This window comes from Rhipicephalus sanguineus, chromosome 3 (genome assembly GCF_013339695.2).
Source record: "Rhipicephalus sanguineus isolate Rsan-2018 chromosome 3, BIME_Rsan_1.4, whole genome shotgun sequence".
In the NCBI taxonomy this organism is placed as follows: Eukaryota; Metazoa; Arthropoda; class Arachnida; order Ixodida; family Ixodidae; genus Rhipicephalus; species Rhipicephalus sanguineus.
The window spans coordinates 163,339,429-163,355,374 of NC_051178.1; the positions used below are offsets into that span (position 1 = coordinate 163,339,429).

Sequence of the window (15,946 nt, forward strand, 5' to 3'; positions counted from 1 at the left end):
GCGGAAATTAAAGATCGCGCGTCCTATGAGCAAGTAGCTTGAATGAAGTTAATATACTTAGTGGAAAGATGTACTATACGGGTTGCAGATGTTCTCGAATTCGGTGGCGTATTACCCGTGCCAGACCTTCACGCGAGTGTGACGTAGATCGTGCGAGCGTGAAACCGAGCTTCCTTCTGGTTGTTTTCACGCGTTAGCTTATTTACCCATCTGATATATACCCAGGCCTGCAGATAACGACGCAGCCCTTGAAATGTGCAGCGGTATAGACGTCTGGCTGACCGCAGTTGAACGCATCGCTGCGCGCGGCGTATAATGCATGGCCTCCTATACAGGTGTCAAGCACCTCGGTCCAACATTTTGTCGTCACAATAGCGCGCACGCTCGCTAAGAGGGAGGCGCCACGGGGTGGTCGACAAACGGCACTCTGCGAGCAGCAGCAGCCAGCCCTCCGCGCGGGCGATCGCTGTGTGTACGAGCAGCGCAAGCGAAGAGAGCGACGGCGCGTCCTAGACGCCACAGAACGGTGTCATGAAAACTGGGGCGACCCGGCAAGGCTTCACCAGCGCAGTCACGTCGCGCCGTAGAGTGCGCCACGATGATCTGCTGCACCAGCAGCAGCCAGCCAGCCTCGTGAGCGTGACCCCGCGCTTATGGTGTACGGTCATGACGAGGAGGCGAGAATCGCGCGCGTAATCGGGCAGTGCGGCTAGCCATCATAATGCCGCTCCCTGAGCGCGAGGCCGCCTTTATAGAGACCGGACCCGCGAGGGCGTATACTATACTTTCTCCTCGGTGTATACAACGTAAAGGTGGTGCAAACACACCGCGCCTCGCAGCAATAGGCTGTATAAGCTCGAATGACAAAGACCTCTCGCCTCCAATTAGATCTGCATGTACCGCAAGGCAAGAAGACCCCAATGGCATACAGTCTCGTCTCTTCGTTAAACGATTCGCGCGTCCGCAACTATATATGTTCCACTTTAGACTACAAATCCCGACGCGCTGATATTTACCACCGTCTCTCTTCTTTCACCGTTGTATCTATAGGCAATTTCATATTAACTGAACAATTGTACTACTTTACAATGTCAATTTCTGCCCCGGTCAATTCCTGTTTTCAGTTCCGGTGACTTTCCATTGAGTTAAATACGTAATATAGCGGAACAAAACAAGGACAGAGAAAGATACACACAGGACGACCATTCCATTCAGTACATTTTCTTCAGAATTACACACTCACAACGCCATAGCACAAATGAACTGCGAGACTAACTTCCCCTGAGAATAGCAAAAAAAATTAACTACTCCGATGGTGGTTCATATACACTCTGAATACTATATAGGTATATAGTGGCATATCGCCGAAAATAAGAAAACGACACACCAGAAGAGAACGTGGGGCAAATACTATTTCCTTTAAGAGAGAGAGAGAAAAGACGCAACAAATGCTACTTCGTATAGTGCATTTGTGCCCGCAGAATTGGTGCTTGGACAGCTGGCGTCCGTCGCATATCGGCATCCATTCGCTCACACTGTGCGCATTCACAGCACAAGCGCAATTCTTCTTGCTTTTTATTTTGCGAAAGATTCCGGGAATGCAACAAGCTCTGTATTCGGCGCTCGAAAAAAACGAGCGTCATATAATAATTGAAGCGCTCAAACGAACTACAACGTAGTGTTATTATGATATAATCCCTTTTAACGTAAGGACGCGACCCGTGGAAGAAAACCCGAAAGAACAAATGAGCTCATGAATGCCGAGGCGTATGCAATGCACACACTCTCACTCCTTTCCATTTCAGACTGTCATATCCTTGCAGACAGTGTCCTTTACGATTACGACAGCACATCACGGAGGCCACTACGAATCTTATCCGCAACTTGATCGCAGGTCGTTTTTTTTTTCCAATTCGATTACTGCCCATGGTCGAGAGAAAAAAAACAATGCACCGCAAAGTCGATTACAGAGTTAGTTTCCGTGTGTCGTCGTCGTAACGAGTAACGACCGGCTGTGCAGCGTTGCAAACACGTCCACGGGCCCACATCGTCCTCTGAGCGCAAACGAAGAGGCACGGCCGTGGCCTGACCTAACCTAACCTGTCGAGACAACAGGATGTGCATCTCGGAACACGATCGTCGGGGCGCATTCCGATACCTCTCTGCGTGCGCCGAGGTCAGATGCGCCCGACAACCCACTAAGAGAACCGCGGTGATGGAGCGCCCGAACGTGAACAGTATGTAACTAGTGATGAAACGTTATAACTACGCCCGCTGCGCGCGTTGCGGCAGCCTGCTGTCAAAATCTGTATGCCGAAGAGCGATTTCAAACCGCGAGTAATTTCTCACGCGTGGCACCGCACAGCCATAATTGCTTCAGTAAGACTCGTTGCATAACTCATGACGCTCATACACGACAGCCCGCGAGTCTCAGTTTTTCCGGGTCTGCTCTTCATTTATTATTAACACTTTCTTTGCGCGCTTACTATAACGACGTCTCCCTGCTTGAAAAACAAGTTGAAGATCGAGTCATTTTTTTTTCTTCTTAGCGACGCGTCAACCTCGATGGCTGTATGAGATAAAACGCTTTCTTGCTGTAAACCTGCATTTTCGTAGGCTGCCACACACTCACACGCAAGCGAAGTTGAATTCACGGACGGTAGCGACGCAGACCATGACTCACTTCGCGTGATTAATTCGTGTGTTGACTTACTATATAGCGAATTGTGACTGGAGGTTCGGTAACGACTTAACGTCCTCTATGTTGTTTGTCCGGGCTGTTCGTCTGCTTCGCGTTTAAATATCGCGTTCAGTTTGTTGGTACTCTCGCAGTTAGATTCTGGAGCAAAGTGAGACCCAACGATATTTTCCGGCGCTTTGCAGGAAAAAGACACTTGGTTACTGGGCTGAAGCTGCGTATTAAACGCAAGCATATTCAGTATATCGGGGCAGGTTATACACGTTGCGGCGGCTAGCGGCTAACTGCTGTCTCTGCGGGCAGCTCTCTCGGCGGCTAACTGCAAGCCCCAGCGTAACTGAATGAGAAACGAAATGAGAAATTCAAATGTAACAATCAACAGCGGCTTTAGGTTCATATAAATATTCTGGAGACCCACATGCAACATTCTAACAAAACTGCATTAGCGTGTCACCGAGCACGTGGTTTTCCGGGACGTTCGAGTATTTTGCATCAACCGTAAAAAGCTTGCGGGTGGTGTTTTAAAGCGTTCGTATGTATCTGGAACCCCCGCGCTTTGCGGCACAATGCCGGAGTTTTACTAGAATGTTCCAATGGGTATCTAGTATAACGTAAATGGATTACTATAACTTATTTTGTTCATTAGATATATATATATATATATATATATATATATATATACATATATATATATATATTTTTACTGGCACGAGCACTGTTGTTTCTCTTCTAAGCACTTCCGGTCGAGCCCTTACTTCTGGTTTCCCGAATATTACGAAAAAGTCTTCTAAAAAATGAAACTAGTGCGAAATCTATGGTCCTGGATCAAGTTAAGATCTATATATGGGACACATGTGATACCGAAGCATACTTTTACATATGATAAAGGCCAATTAACTGTGAGCATAATTAATGAAAACTGAGTGAGTGAGTGAGTTGAAAGAGGAGACCCTCTTCTTCTGAGAAGCTTAAGGTCCCTCTATTTCAAAGGTTCCTCTCTAAGGTCCCTCTAAAATAGAGGGACCTTAGAGAAGCTAGGATCGTTGCGGCATCTGGCGGAGCAGATCTCAACCACGTGCTTCTTTCTACGTGGCCTCCGAGATCCGCTTCGGCAGTGCGACGAAACACAAGGTAAACACGACAAAAAGACAGAAGTTCAGGGGAAGATGGAAGCTTGAAGGGATGAAACATTCGTCAACACGGGGTGTCGCTGCAAGCGACACCCCATGTTCACGAATTTTTTAAAAGTTAGCCCAAGGAATACACGAACGCCGACGTGCAAGAGCCACAAACAGACACCTTAGTCAAGGATTAAGGCCGCCTCTAGATGGGTTCACCATGTGCGGGTCTACCTCACACTCTCCTCACCTTGATGTCTAGATGAGCGATGTTCCGTTCGTGTAGAAACTGGACTGCTTCGAGGATCTGGCGCATAAGCCGCACAACGTCCTTTTCCGGAAGACACTCCTCGCTGTCCAGTACGTGCTGAAGCTCACCGCCGGCAGCCCTGCGTGCAGGTGGGACCACAATGAACGCGTGAAAAAAAAAAAAAAAAAAAGACGAACGATTCTACTGGCATGTTCACGGTACCAACTCTGCAACGCGAGAGTGGTATCAAATAGCGACTACCATTTTCAGACATCTCAGAATCGGTACGGCGAAAGAATTCTTGGATTTCACGGCGCATATGTTTGGAATCGATTGCCACCTACGATAAAAAGTGCAAGAAACTTCAATCACCTTCTAAGATCTTGTCTAATTCAACAAAACCTATTCCAGAGTGACTTATCAGAATACCTGAATGTAACTGTATCGTTTTTATCTTTTCACTTGAATACTCATGACTCAGTGTGTTACAATTGAGTCGTTCGTTATGTATGTCACATTTACCCTCTTTAAATCTTCGAAGAAATATTATGTAAAGGCTATCTATCTATCTATCTATCTATCTATCTATCTATCTATCTATCTATCTATCTATCTATCTATCTATTCCTCTATATATCTATCTATCTATCTATCTCTATCTCTCTATCTATCTATCTATCTATCTATCTATCTACTCTCTATCTATCTATCTATCTATCTATCTATCTATCCTATCTATCTATCTATCTATCTATCTATCTATCTATCTACATATCTATCTATCTACTATCTATCCTATCTATCTATCTATCTATATCTATCTTATCTATCTATCTATCTATCTATCTATCTATCTATCTATCTATCTATCTATCTATCTATCTATCTATCTATCTATCTACGAATCACACAATCAATCAATCAGTCAACCACGTGTGATGTGATGACGTCTCAACTGACTTGATCAACAAAAACAAGTTTACAAGGTGACGTCCGCATCAGGGACGAAGGTGCACATATTCGAGCTTTCGCCCAGCAGCAAGGCGGAAACTGGTTTCGAACAAAGCGGCGTGCAACATAACGCCCCAAACAACGGGAACGCTTAGACGCGTGCGATTACTTTCAATTTTGGGAGAAAGAAAGAAAGAAAGGAAACAAAAAAGGAAGTGGAAGCTCACACTGCGGCTCTTTGTAACTCGGCGTTACGTGTACGTGGGAACAATCGCCGGACAAAGGGACGTTTGTTCCCGGCCGTATCGCATAATACGTCCACGTTTCTGCCATCAAAAAAATGCGGAGATTTCATTCAATTCAGACGTCCGCGCTACACCACGAACTCGTCTCGCCGCACGCATGCGATTGCTATCACTGCCGTCGATCTCGCCGCATTTTTTGTATACGTTCTTCGTCGGCTTCGATGCGCGTACACTTTCTTTGTTCTTGTTGGTGTTGCCTGCAGCTCGGACCGTTACATAGTGTGGAACAGTACAACAATCAGAAAGAGTTCTGCATTTTTTTTATTATTATTCTAGAACACCAACGCGTGTGCACTGTCCTCAGCTTGAAGGTGTGCGCGAACGCACACGTAAGAATCCCGGAGCGAGGAGGAATCGAACAAAAAAAGACCTCATAAACGGACCCGAACTCCACTGTCGAGTTGGAGAAAGCGAACAGCTTTGAAGGAAGCGGTATGCGCGCGTATGTGTGAGAAGGGGGTAAGGGTAAAAGAACGCGCGAACGGGCTTTTGACGCAACGTGACGACGGCTGCGCGCGTCGTTCAAAACGCTCCCACATAAGAGTTCCCGACATGTGGGTTAATCGTCGTCCCCCACGTCTCTTTTTTCACATCTGGCGCTAAAACGCAGCTATAGAGCCTCAGAAGGGCGGCGCTGTCTGTATGACGAAACACGCGGCCCATTCTCTTTCCAACCCGGACGCATATGTGTGTATAGAGCAGCGCTCTTTTATCTATAAGCGACGGGATAGCATGGTGCGACTCCGTTTATTACAGAATGGGGCGGGAAAAATGCAACGGAGGGAGGTAAGAACGAGACTGCACTTTCCAGACACTTTCGATTCAAAGGAAGTTCGCGTGTGCTCGTTGCATTCACGTATACACGAGGTGAGGAAGAAAGAGCTGGGCGGTAATATGGCGTGATGCGTTTCCTGATGACGTGATAGCCAGTTCCAGACGTTCTATACAGCTCATAGTACAGAGCTCAGCAAGATTGTATGGAAGAACAGCGCATTCCGAACAGCGAGGGCGACGTCTAGCGATATAGCAGCCGATTCGATATATCCCACATTTGAACGTTCGTGATCAGTGGATGCGGTGAATATAAAGCGTGCTGTTACCGGTGTACATCGCCTGTGCAGTCCGGAAAGCGCCGCTACAGCGTACTAGACAAGCGTGTTCAGCTCTGTACGAAATAACACCGTTATAAGGTCAACATCAATTAAGAGACCGATAAGTTTGCGTTTTCGTTCTTTCCGAAACGTTCACATTAAATGCGTTTTTCAACACGAGAGTGTTTTATGCCGGGGTCCACCAGACTTCACTGACGTATTTCCGTCACGGATATGACGTTCTCAAATGTACACTAATAGATGACACAAAAAACTAGAAAGAAAAAGTTCTGTCGCAGGTAAGCGATCCCATGTCCCCTCGCTCCGTCTTGTTCTTTCACCGCAAGATTACATGAAGTTACAGAGTGCACGAAGGTCACTTCGCTCGCTACAGCAGCCGCGTTTGCTGAAATAGCGCGCTGCTGAAACATGTGAAGAAGATGTGACAGTTGTTAGTTCGCGCTCGTCCTGTGTGCGTTTTCTTTCTCTCTCAATTCGCTTATTTGTAAATGAGCTACCTTGAGATGGGCTCATCCTGTTTGTTGGCGCGCTTGTATACGGCTTAATGACATGCAGCCTGAATTTGTCGCCAAGCCAGTGACGAAAAAGAAAACGGCCGCCAAGTGTCCAACGCTTAAGGTATATAGCCAGCTGGCATACCGCAGTTTCCGTTGACCATCAGCGCCACGTCCTCAACTAACGTCGTTAAATTGCTACCGGTTACGCCGGTCAGTTCTAGCTATCAAAAAAGATAATAAAGAAATGGGGTTGGCACTAAAGCGGATTGTATGCGCCGCCAGTGTCGTATACATTGCTATAGAGTATACGCCCGAGGCCATCGCACAGTTAGATTACTGCTCTCTTGCACAGAGCGGGTAAAAACCAGCCAACTGTGTTACTGGTGACGTCGAGGCACGGAGGATGTAAGGACGTCTCTCGCGGCTCGCAGCAGAAGCGGCAACGACAACCTTGCAACGCCGATACGCGCACATACCTTATATGACGGATTGCAAAGCTCACGTAAGCCAGTACAAGGTCTAACTTATGCGAGGGGAGGGCACGCTGATGCGACGTGCGCATACCCGTAGCTGTACCACACGAAGACGCAAACGAAGGCCGCCGACTAAACTTCCTGAGGAAATCAGTACCATTATAAGAAAGAAAGAAAGAGAACAGAAGGTCCTCCCAGTCTGGGTGATACCAGCCACCTCTGCATGCGTGTGCCTCGCGTCCGGTGGGACACGGACACTTCTCCCACGTCGAATGCGCGGCCAGTTGCTCCGTCCCTCATGGAAAAACGTTCCGTTACCGACACCTGTCTCCTTAGGCCTCGCAAAAGTTGTTGCCTTGTCGAATCGAACTGCGAAACAATAACTTACAAACGAAGAGAACGAAGGAGAAGTGACGTACTAAAGGACAACGCGGGAGCGTTCGCGCACGCGGATGTGCTTCCGGCGCCCGAAACCGCGTCTCGTATTCTTCTGCTTCTTGCGCAAGCACGCGCTGACGAGAAGCATATACACACACATATGCTGCGCGCTGCGGCAAGTGATGCGCGCGCAGGTGCCGGAGAAGGTGCGCGCGCTCGGGGATGTGTCAGCCGAGGTTAATCGCCCGGACGTACGGGGCGGACAGGAGGCGGCAAGGACGGCACGAGGCGCGCCTTCGTACGCTCGTCCGTCTTTCGCGTGCGCGGTGGAAACGAACGTGGTTCGCAAAGACGAAAGCTGTATAACGGACAGCTGAGGGGCACAGAGCGTAACGGGCCGGGTAACGGGTCCAGTTTCCGCGGTCAAGACGCCAAGACGTGCCGCTTCCGTGCATGCATATGTGCGTACCCAACGCTGGCGCTGCCCAATCAGAGAAACACGCGAAGCCGATGGGGTATACAAGTATCTTTCTTCCGGGAGAGGGGAAATCTCCATAAACAGGTAATGTTCGGCGCATGTAAGTACACGTATGAGAAAGAGAGGAAAAACTTCAGTGAGTGACGCGTTTGGGTGTTTAGAGGCTCTAAGTTCAGATCCCCGGTGGCGAATTTTCGTAAAAGACGACTGAATAAGTACATCTTCCGGCATGGCAGCGCCCCGGCGTTTAGGGTACACTGAGCTGGCAGTTTAGGGTGAGGGAGCGGGCGATTGGCCGCTGTCCCGCGCGTGTCAGGCCTGTTGTCAGAGTACGCGCCGTATCTGTTGCATTGTGCCTGGGGTCACTGGGAAGGCCCCGTATCAGACGAAGTTGAGCAGGCGTTGGTTTTTCTGCAGTTGCCCAATAAGCGAACCCTGCGCTAAGTTTACTTTGGCCCTAATCATGGGAAACATCCTATCCTCTAGGGAAATCCGTAAGAGGAGGGTTGTGGGGTTTCCTGATTTAAAGCGGAACGTTAACAAATCAGATGCTCTCGTCTAGTATAGTACATGAAGAAAAATGTCTGCACTTGCCCAACGGAAGCCACTGAGCACTATACAATGTAGATATTTCGGTGAAAGCAGTTACCGTAACGCTAAACAGCTATGAATGGATGAATAAATGAATGAATGAACTGACAGAACTTTCTCGTTAGTCATGGAAGTATAAAGGCATAGCAACTGTTAATATAATCGAAAGTAAGAGGATAATCGAAATAACGCACCAAGCGATAAAGACTGCAGGCATAACCGCCAGGTCATCTGCTCTAAATCAGCGGCCGCTCTGTAGCAGCGCTCTAATTTACCACATACAACAGAAGCTTAGCAATGTACCAAGTGTACACGCTACCGACTCGATAAGCACTGCTTTATATAGCGCTGAAAGGAGTGACTCACAGCTCGAGAATGAGAATGAGCTCGGAGGGCGTCTCGAAGACCTCCCTGACGTCGACGACGCGCGAGCAAGGCTCGGCCATCTTGAGAACGAGCGCCTCGTGCACGATCTCGTGGCGTACGTCCGTGGCGCGCCGGCGCTTGCGGATGTACTTGGCCGCGAAGTCCCGGCCGGACTCGCGGTGCACGCATCGACGCACCGTCGCGAACTTGCCCCTGCAAAGAGAAAGCATACACACACATAAACGTCTCGCTTATTGGTCACACGCCTGTGCGCAACATGCGCTATAAGCATAGTATTTCGAGAACAAATAAACGATTATATTAGCGAGTCTTAGAAGCTCCACTTTATTAGTTAGAGGGACACTAAAGAGCAAAACGATTTTTCTCATATTAGACTCTTCCACGATACCAAAAACACCACGCTTGCGGCGAGAAGACGCTTAGTAAAGCGAGAAAACGCGCAAAAACAAAATGCGGGTGGCGACGCCACCTTGAAGTTTCCGCACCATTAGCCGTGACGTCACATGTTTTGACGGCGCCTACTAGGGACTACGTAGTTCCTAATCGGTAAAAATGAAGTACATTGTCCTCTGAGGGGGCCATAGACTTAACATACCAAGTTTGGGGTAATATTGTTGAGCCAATGGCGCCAAAATACGATAAATAGACTTTAGGAAAGATTACTTTTTAAGGGCTCGTTTTTCTTTTGTTATACACAATATTAATGAGAAGTAACAGACAGCATAACATTGGCATTGCTGTCTGTTAGTTCTCATTAATATAAATAGACTTTGAAATACGTGACGTCACGCGGGGAGACTTCGGCGCGACATTCAAAAATGAAACTTTGAACTTGATTTTGTCCTCTATTAATGAACCTATGACGGTGAAATTAACGACATTAGAGTTCTCAGAGCACAATTTATCAATCTAAACCGATTCACTGTTTCTCTTTAGTGTCACTTTAAGAGACGTCACTTTCAACTCAAGTTTCCATATGTTCCTCGGTACACTGTTACTCCATGTGCCCGCGCGGTCATTAAATAAACAATAAGTATCGCATCAGTGAATATCGTACTGAAAGATAAGAATGCAGGGACGCATTCCATGCCAGCAAATTCCAAGCACCTTCGCAAAAGCAAGTTAAAGTTGTAGTTAATTAACACACGAAGAAGGGGGTCACCGATTACTGGGCGCTGCAGCGCAGCCGGAGCAAACCACATGGCGCGTTCCAGTTGCGTTAGGCTTATCAGACTACTGGCTAGCGTCACGTTGCAATCGGCTCGGCTATTTAACCGAAACGAGACCGATAATGACTTCCGAGCTTCCCTCGGGCGATCTCGGCGGGCAGCCCTTTTACCGCTACCGAACCACATACTTAACCCACACGTTAGCCCGAAGCCACCACACATACTGTAAAAGGAAAAGAGAGAGGCAGAATATTTGAGAAAATGCTAGTCGATACGAGCAGTCTCCAGCGTGCGAGCGCCCCCTGCGCAACAGCCTTGCATGCGGAAGCCGCCGCATATATGCATCCGGTGACAGCTATAGCGCGGCTTGGCGACAACACATGCCTGAGATTCCAACGCGGGGCGGCGTTGCGTTGCTCTGGGCTGTAGGGAGCCTTCATGTGTGCGCGCCCCCTCCGTTTAACGGAGGGGGCGCGCACACATGAAGGCTCCCTACTGGGCTGAGGCGAGGACATATATGCAGCGATTGTCGCGATACTCCGCATACCGAGTAAACGTGTATAGGCCGTAAAGAAAATGTAACGGGAAAGTGCATTCGGGCCAGCCCCAAGCGTGACACGCATCAACGTTCCATCAATGAAATCCCGTTATATCTCGCATACGAGAGCGGACACTATCAGAGATAATGGTGCGATAACATGTATCGAAGCCCCCGTCGTCGAAAATTCAGGAGAACAAGCGCATTGCGCTTTTATTGAAGACAATGCCTCCGTGCGCCTTTCCCACACCATTCTGTTAATGGGTATACGACGTCGACGATAATTTCTGACCGAATTAAATTACCGTGTTTACTGACACACTACCTGCACTGGTTATTCTTGGCTTATGCTAACTGATGGTCAATGTTGGTCAAATTAATGCTGCCTGAAGTTGGCTAAATGTCGGCCAGTGGCGGCTAAGGTTGGCAACCCACTGTTACAATAGCAACACTAACTTGGGTACATCTCAGTGTAATGACCTCGTTGTCCACTCAGATTTTCTTTTTTTTTTATGAGAGGTTCTCACTGCAGCAGCAAGACGCGTTGTGCAAAGATGAAGAAGGACTAAACAAACACGCGCCGAAGTATAATGTACATAGATGGCCTAAAGGACGAATCGAAAAGTACAGGTGTACACTGCTGCGAGGAATTTCGCGGAGCCGATGGCGTGCCCAATGAGATCCGTTTCGTCACCGCAATCGGCCGATGAGACGCTGTACTACGCAATGCGAGGTCACGCCGTCCATTTCCGAGCGCAACTCAGTGCGCGGCGACTGCGCAATCGGCCGTGTCCGCCCATTTCTCCTCTCGCGGAGACAGTGGCCAGCACTGCCCCATGGGCGAACTATGGACAACTCTTACATTTCTTCCGTCGCCACGATCGCGTGGAATTCTCGAGTCCCCCCCCCCCCCCACCCCTCCCGAAAGAAAACATAAAGAAAGAATAATAAGCGGCTATAGCGGCGACGTCGGGACACAACGGATCGGCAACTGAGCCTTCGCCGCCCGTTACGCACGACCTGTAGCGATCGAGCGCACGGTCGGAGAAGGAATGGCAAGGGCGCGATAACGTTAGGGCCGCCCGTCGGCCTCGCAAGTCAGAGGCTTGCCACGGCGCCGCCGCCGCCCCGTTAGAACATTGCTCGATGAGCATGCATGTGCGCGCATTCGAATCCCGTCCGCTGATCGATCGCGATGCGGAGAACACAAAAGCGAACGGTTGCGTCACCGGCCGAGCTGCTGAGACAAGAGACGGCGGCGCGCGTCCATCATTACGGCGATCATGAAACGGCACGATGCACGCCTGCAGCGCGAGGTTCTGTACGGAGACAAAGAGAGAGTGAGAGAGAGAGAGAGAGAAAGACAGGACTTCAGGCCTGTATGAGCCGGTCCAGATGAGACCATCGCGCCATGGGCCTTCTAGTAGCCACGGTAGCTGCATGGACGTGGGCGGAGGCCACCGCGAGACACTCGTTACGGGGTGACCGCGAGGAACGACAGCTCAAATTAAACGAGGACGACTGCGAGAGCGCGCGACAACGCGCTCTTGCACGAGGAGGAGGCCACGCACATCCCGCCGCGACCTGACACTTCCGGACCTGCCACTGTGGAAGAGCTCGACGGGGTACGGCGACGAGGGTTAGACCGAGGACGGAAGGAAAAAGTGGCGTCAATCATGCGCAACCGCCTCCCCTCTCGAGCAAGGCCTTTTGTTTTCGAGCGTGCTGCGCGCAGCCTTGTCTGAAGCGTCGTCTCTGCATGCTCTCTCTCAACCAGCCATGCCACGCGGGGAGGAAACCGCAGATATATGCGCGCTCCGCATTCCTATGCGCCTGGTTGGCATGGACGTTCACGCACTTTTTCCCCGAGCTGCTGACGCCACGCCCGACTCAACTAGACAGGACCAATACGCACTCGTTCATCTAAACCCGAAGCACTTGTTCTGAACGGAGAGAGCAAGTGACGACAACTTCGAACATCCTAAGTGAACAGGATCAACGAGGAAGAGCTGTTGGGCAACACGAAGAGCAGACGACAGGAAAAAAAAAACACACACACAAAAAAGAGGGGTTTTACACGCGAGCGAATGAGATCGAACGACGGGGTCGACAAGGTATTGTGCTTGAAAACTGACGAGAGGCCTCGAACGCCACGAACTTTCGACAAGCGACAGCGCGTGTACCGAGCCATTGCATGTTTCGTGCTATACGAACCGGCGACGTTACGCGCAACCAACAACGACATGTGTGTATGTGACTGTGATGCAAGGCACAGTGTGTGCGAATCCGGAGGCAACACGCAACCCTTCGGCTACGACACACGGGAGCTCGCGCGTCTGCTGCTGTCGGTGCATGCTGCCGTTGCGGCACGTTTCACTCATATCGTCTTTCGTGCGAAACGGCGAAGGCGTCAAGCGCAGCGCGTAAGCGACGGTAAGAATACGCGGCGCAACAGCAAAGCGTCAAACGTGCACAGTCATGCACATCCCTTGCCGGCCGTGTGCATGCGATATGCCACAGCGCTATAGTGTGGCCTGTACAGAAGCTCGCCACCTCCGGGGTTATATATGTCCTAAGGTGTATAAGGTGTATTCGCACTGGTGCTCGAAGTAACACCACCACGTTCACTAAAATGTCAATACAGCAAGCCTATATACATTACCGCGGGATACGGAACACTATTCCCAACGAGCGCTTTTCCTTGGCCATTTCGAAATACGTCATGCCCCCCCCTCCCCCCTATGTGCGGAGTGACGCGTAGCGACACGGAGCAAAATGAATGGTATTCCGCGTGGTATTCCGCATTACGTGAAGCGGTATAGGCCCCCAGACAACTATTGTCTCAATGCAACATGACTGAAACAGCACCAATCCAAGTAAAGAAACAACAAAAAAAGTTTTTAACGGACTTGCAATATGTGATGCACGAAGTGTCGTCCCATACATATATAGGCAACGTATAACTCACAGGAATGGTCGCCACGGTAACCATATGCATGTGCCGATCGAAACCGCGACCTCAAGATAAGCGCCGATTCATGCACAAGTTGGTTCAAGATTGCCGAGAACACCAGTGTACGAACAAAGCGGCTACGCGAGAATCTGCGAAAGCCAGAATCGCGGACGGTTTAAGGTCTTGAGGTAAGCAAAATATAGCCAGCTCACTTCCGGGACTGTATACTACACGGTTCATGAAAAATATACAGCTAATGTATAGTGCATGCACTTTTCACAACGTCAGAGTGCAAAGAGTCATTTCGCGTCCTTTCAACCACACAGGGCAGTGCGTGGAAAATCCGCATCGTGTCGTATTAGCATACAGGGCTCTGCGCAGAGCTATAAGACACGCTCACATACCACCGTCAGCGAGCACTTGAAAGCTCGTGCAGACTGAAAGAACGTGACGGGCATTCGGAAGGCGACCGCAGCGTGCCGACCTCCGCGAGAATGTATCCCGTGATGCACTGCGCGCTCACTTCTTTGTGCTTCGAGAAGCAAAGCACGCGTCAGGGTCGGCTAGATTCAGGGAAGTTGTATGTAGAAGCGCTTCTTTCCTGCGAAGATGCTATAGCCACATTCCTCCAGCATGCATGCTTGCGCTTCTGTTTACTATAGTACCTGCAGACGGTATGACACGCGAGTTTATGGCGCAGTTCCCGCAGAGCGCGCATATACGAGCTTAACGCGCGGTTTCCCCTTCGCTGTATACTTGTTCACGCTTCACCAAAACGGCGCTGAACCGGAACAAAAGGAGAGCGAGGAATGAAAGTGTGCGTGGAACAAGAAAAGTAAGTAAATCAATAATATAAAGGATAGGGAGTGAAGAGAGCAAATGCACTCATCCGAGAAGAATTCTGCTCTATACATGCGTTTAAAATCTATACGCTTGAGCATGAGGTGCGTATACGCAGCTCGGTGTTTCGCTGTTCGCACGGTATTTTCTTGAAAGCCCTTTGGATTAAGCACACAACCGAAATGAAAACCGGAAAGGGGATCAAATGTGAACTACAGCAAGCGCTCACGTAGTCTGCATTTTAAGTCTCGCAGTGCAGTTTTTTCAACCGTTCGCAAAGCGACGGCTGTATAATAACCGGAACGGATGCTATAAGCATTTTCTACAGTGAAGGCTGTTTAATAGCAATACGGAGCGGGGGGCTGCGAGGAATGTCTAGTGGTGTGTGTGTTTGTAGCATTCCGGAAGCTCCCACGCGGTTCAGTAAAAGTGCAGGGCAGAAATAACATACATAGATGTTCCGCGACGTCATCGAATAATTGAACATTGCTTTTGCTGACGAACAGCTAGCTGCACTTGCGATGAGAACGCGCAACACGCTTTCATCATCGCAAATGTTCCAGGAAGTTTGTCACGGCAGAAGAGCAAGGGTACACGTTCTACGTGAGTTCCCGTCGCGGAACACGCGCTTTAGCGCTATACTGCAGCGATGCGTGACAGCTGTTGCAATAACGCACAACCGACAGCAGCGTGCAATAAGCGCACGCGTGCACACCGCGCACCAATATTTCAAGGATTATCGCCCGAGCAATGACATTCGCGTCGTTCAAAACCTCAAACGTCTTTTCGTATGCACGCAGCAGGAAGACATGTGCAGCATGTCACTTCCGCAAAACAGCGCACGGAATCCTTTTACAGATAAAAGATCTATATCGACGCCGCGTATAGTTCCTTTATCCAATATAAGAGTCGCGCAATCACGAGGCAGAGAACGGACTGTATACAAGCGACCAAGGTTCGCAAGGAAAAACCCGCACGTTTCTTTGCAATCCCTTCTCCGTGAATTCCAGGCATAAAGAGAAGAAGAAGGAGTGGGAGGAAAGAGAGAGAAGTTATAAAGTGCCGTACATGAAGTGATACGAGCCCGTTCGGCACCTAAAACAGGTCGATCGAGACTGGCAGCTGCGATCCTTTGCTCAAAAGAGGGAGAATAGCTATGCCGATAACAAGGCACGTGCTAAAAACACGAATCGTAATCTCCTCGTGGT

General features: G+C 49.4%; 1 protein-coding gene across 1 annotated transcript in view; it reads right to left on the minus strand.

Annotated features, from left to right (window-relative positions):
- The window catches only part of LOC119387620 (serine/threonine-protein kinase 17B), a 245,222-nt gene that overhangs the window by 20,545 nt on the left and 208,731 nt on the right, over window positions 1-15,946 (minus strand). The window contains exons 3-4 of the mRNA XM_037655065.2: window positions 9,218-9,430; window positions 4,067-4,205 (exon numbers count right to left, since the gene is read on the minus strand). Coding sequence (XP_037510993.1) covers window positions 4,067-4,205; window positions 9,218-9,430 — 352 coding nt within the window. The remainder of the gene's footprint in view (window positions 1-4,066; window positions 4,206-9,217; window positions 9,431-15,946) is intronic.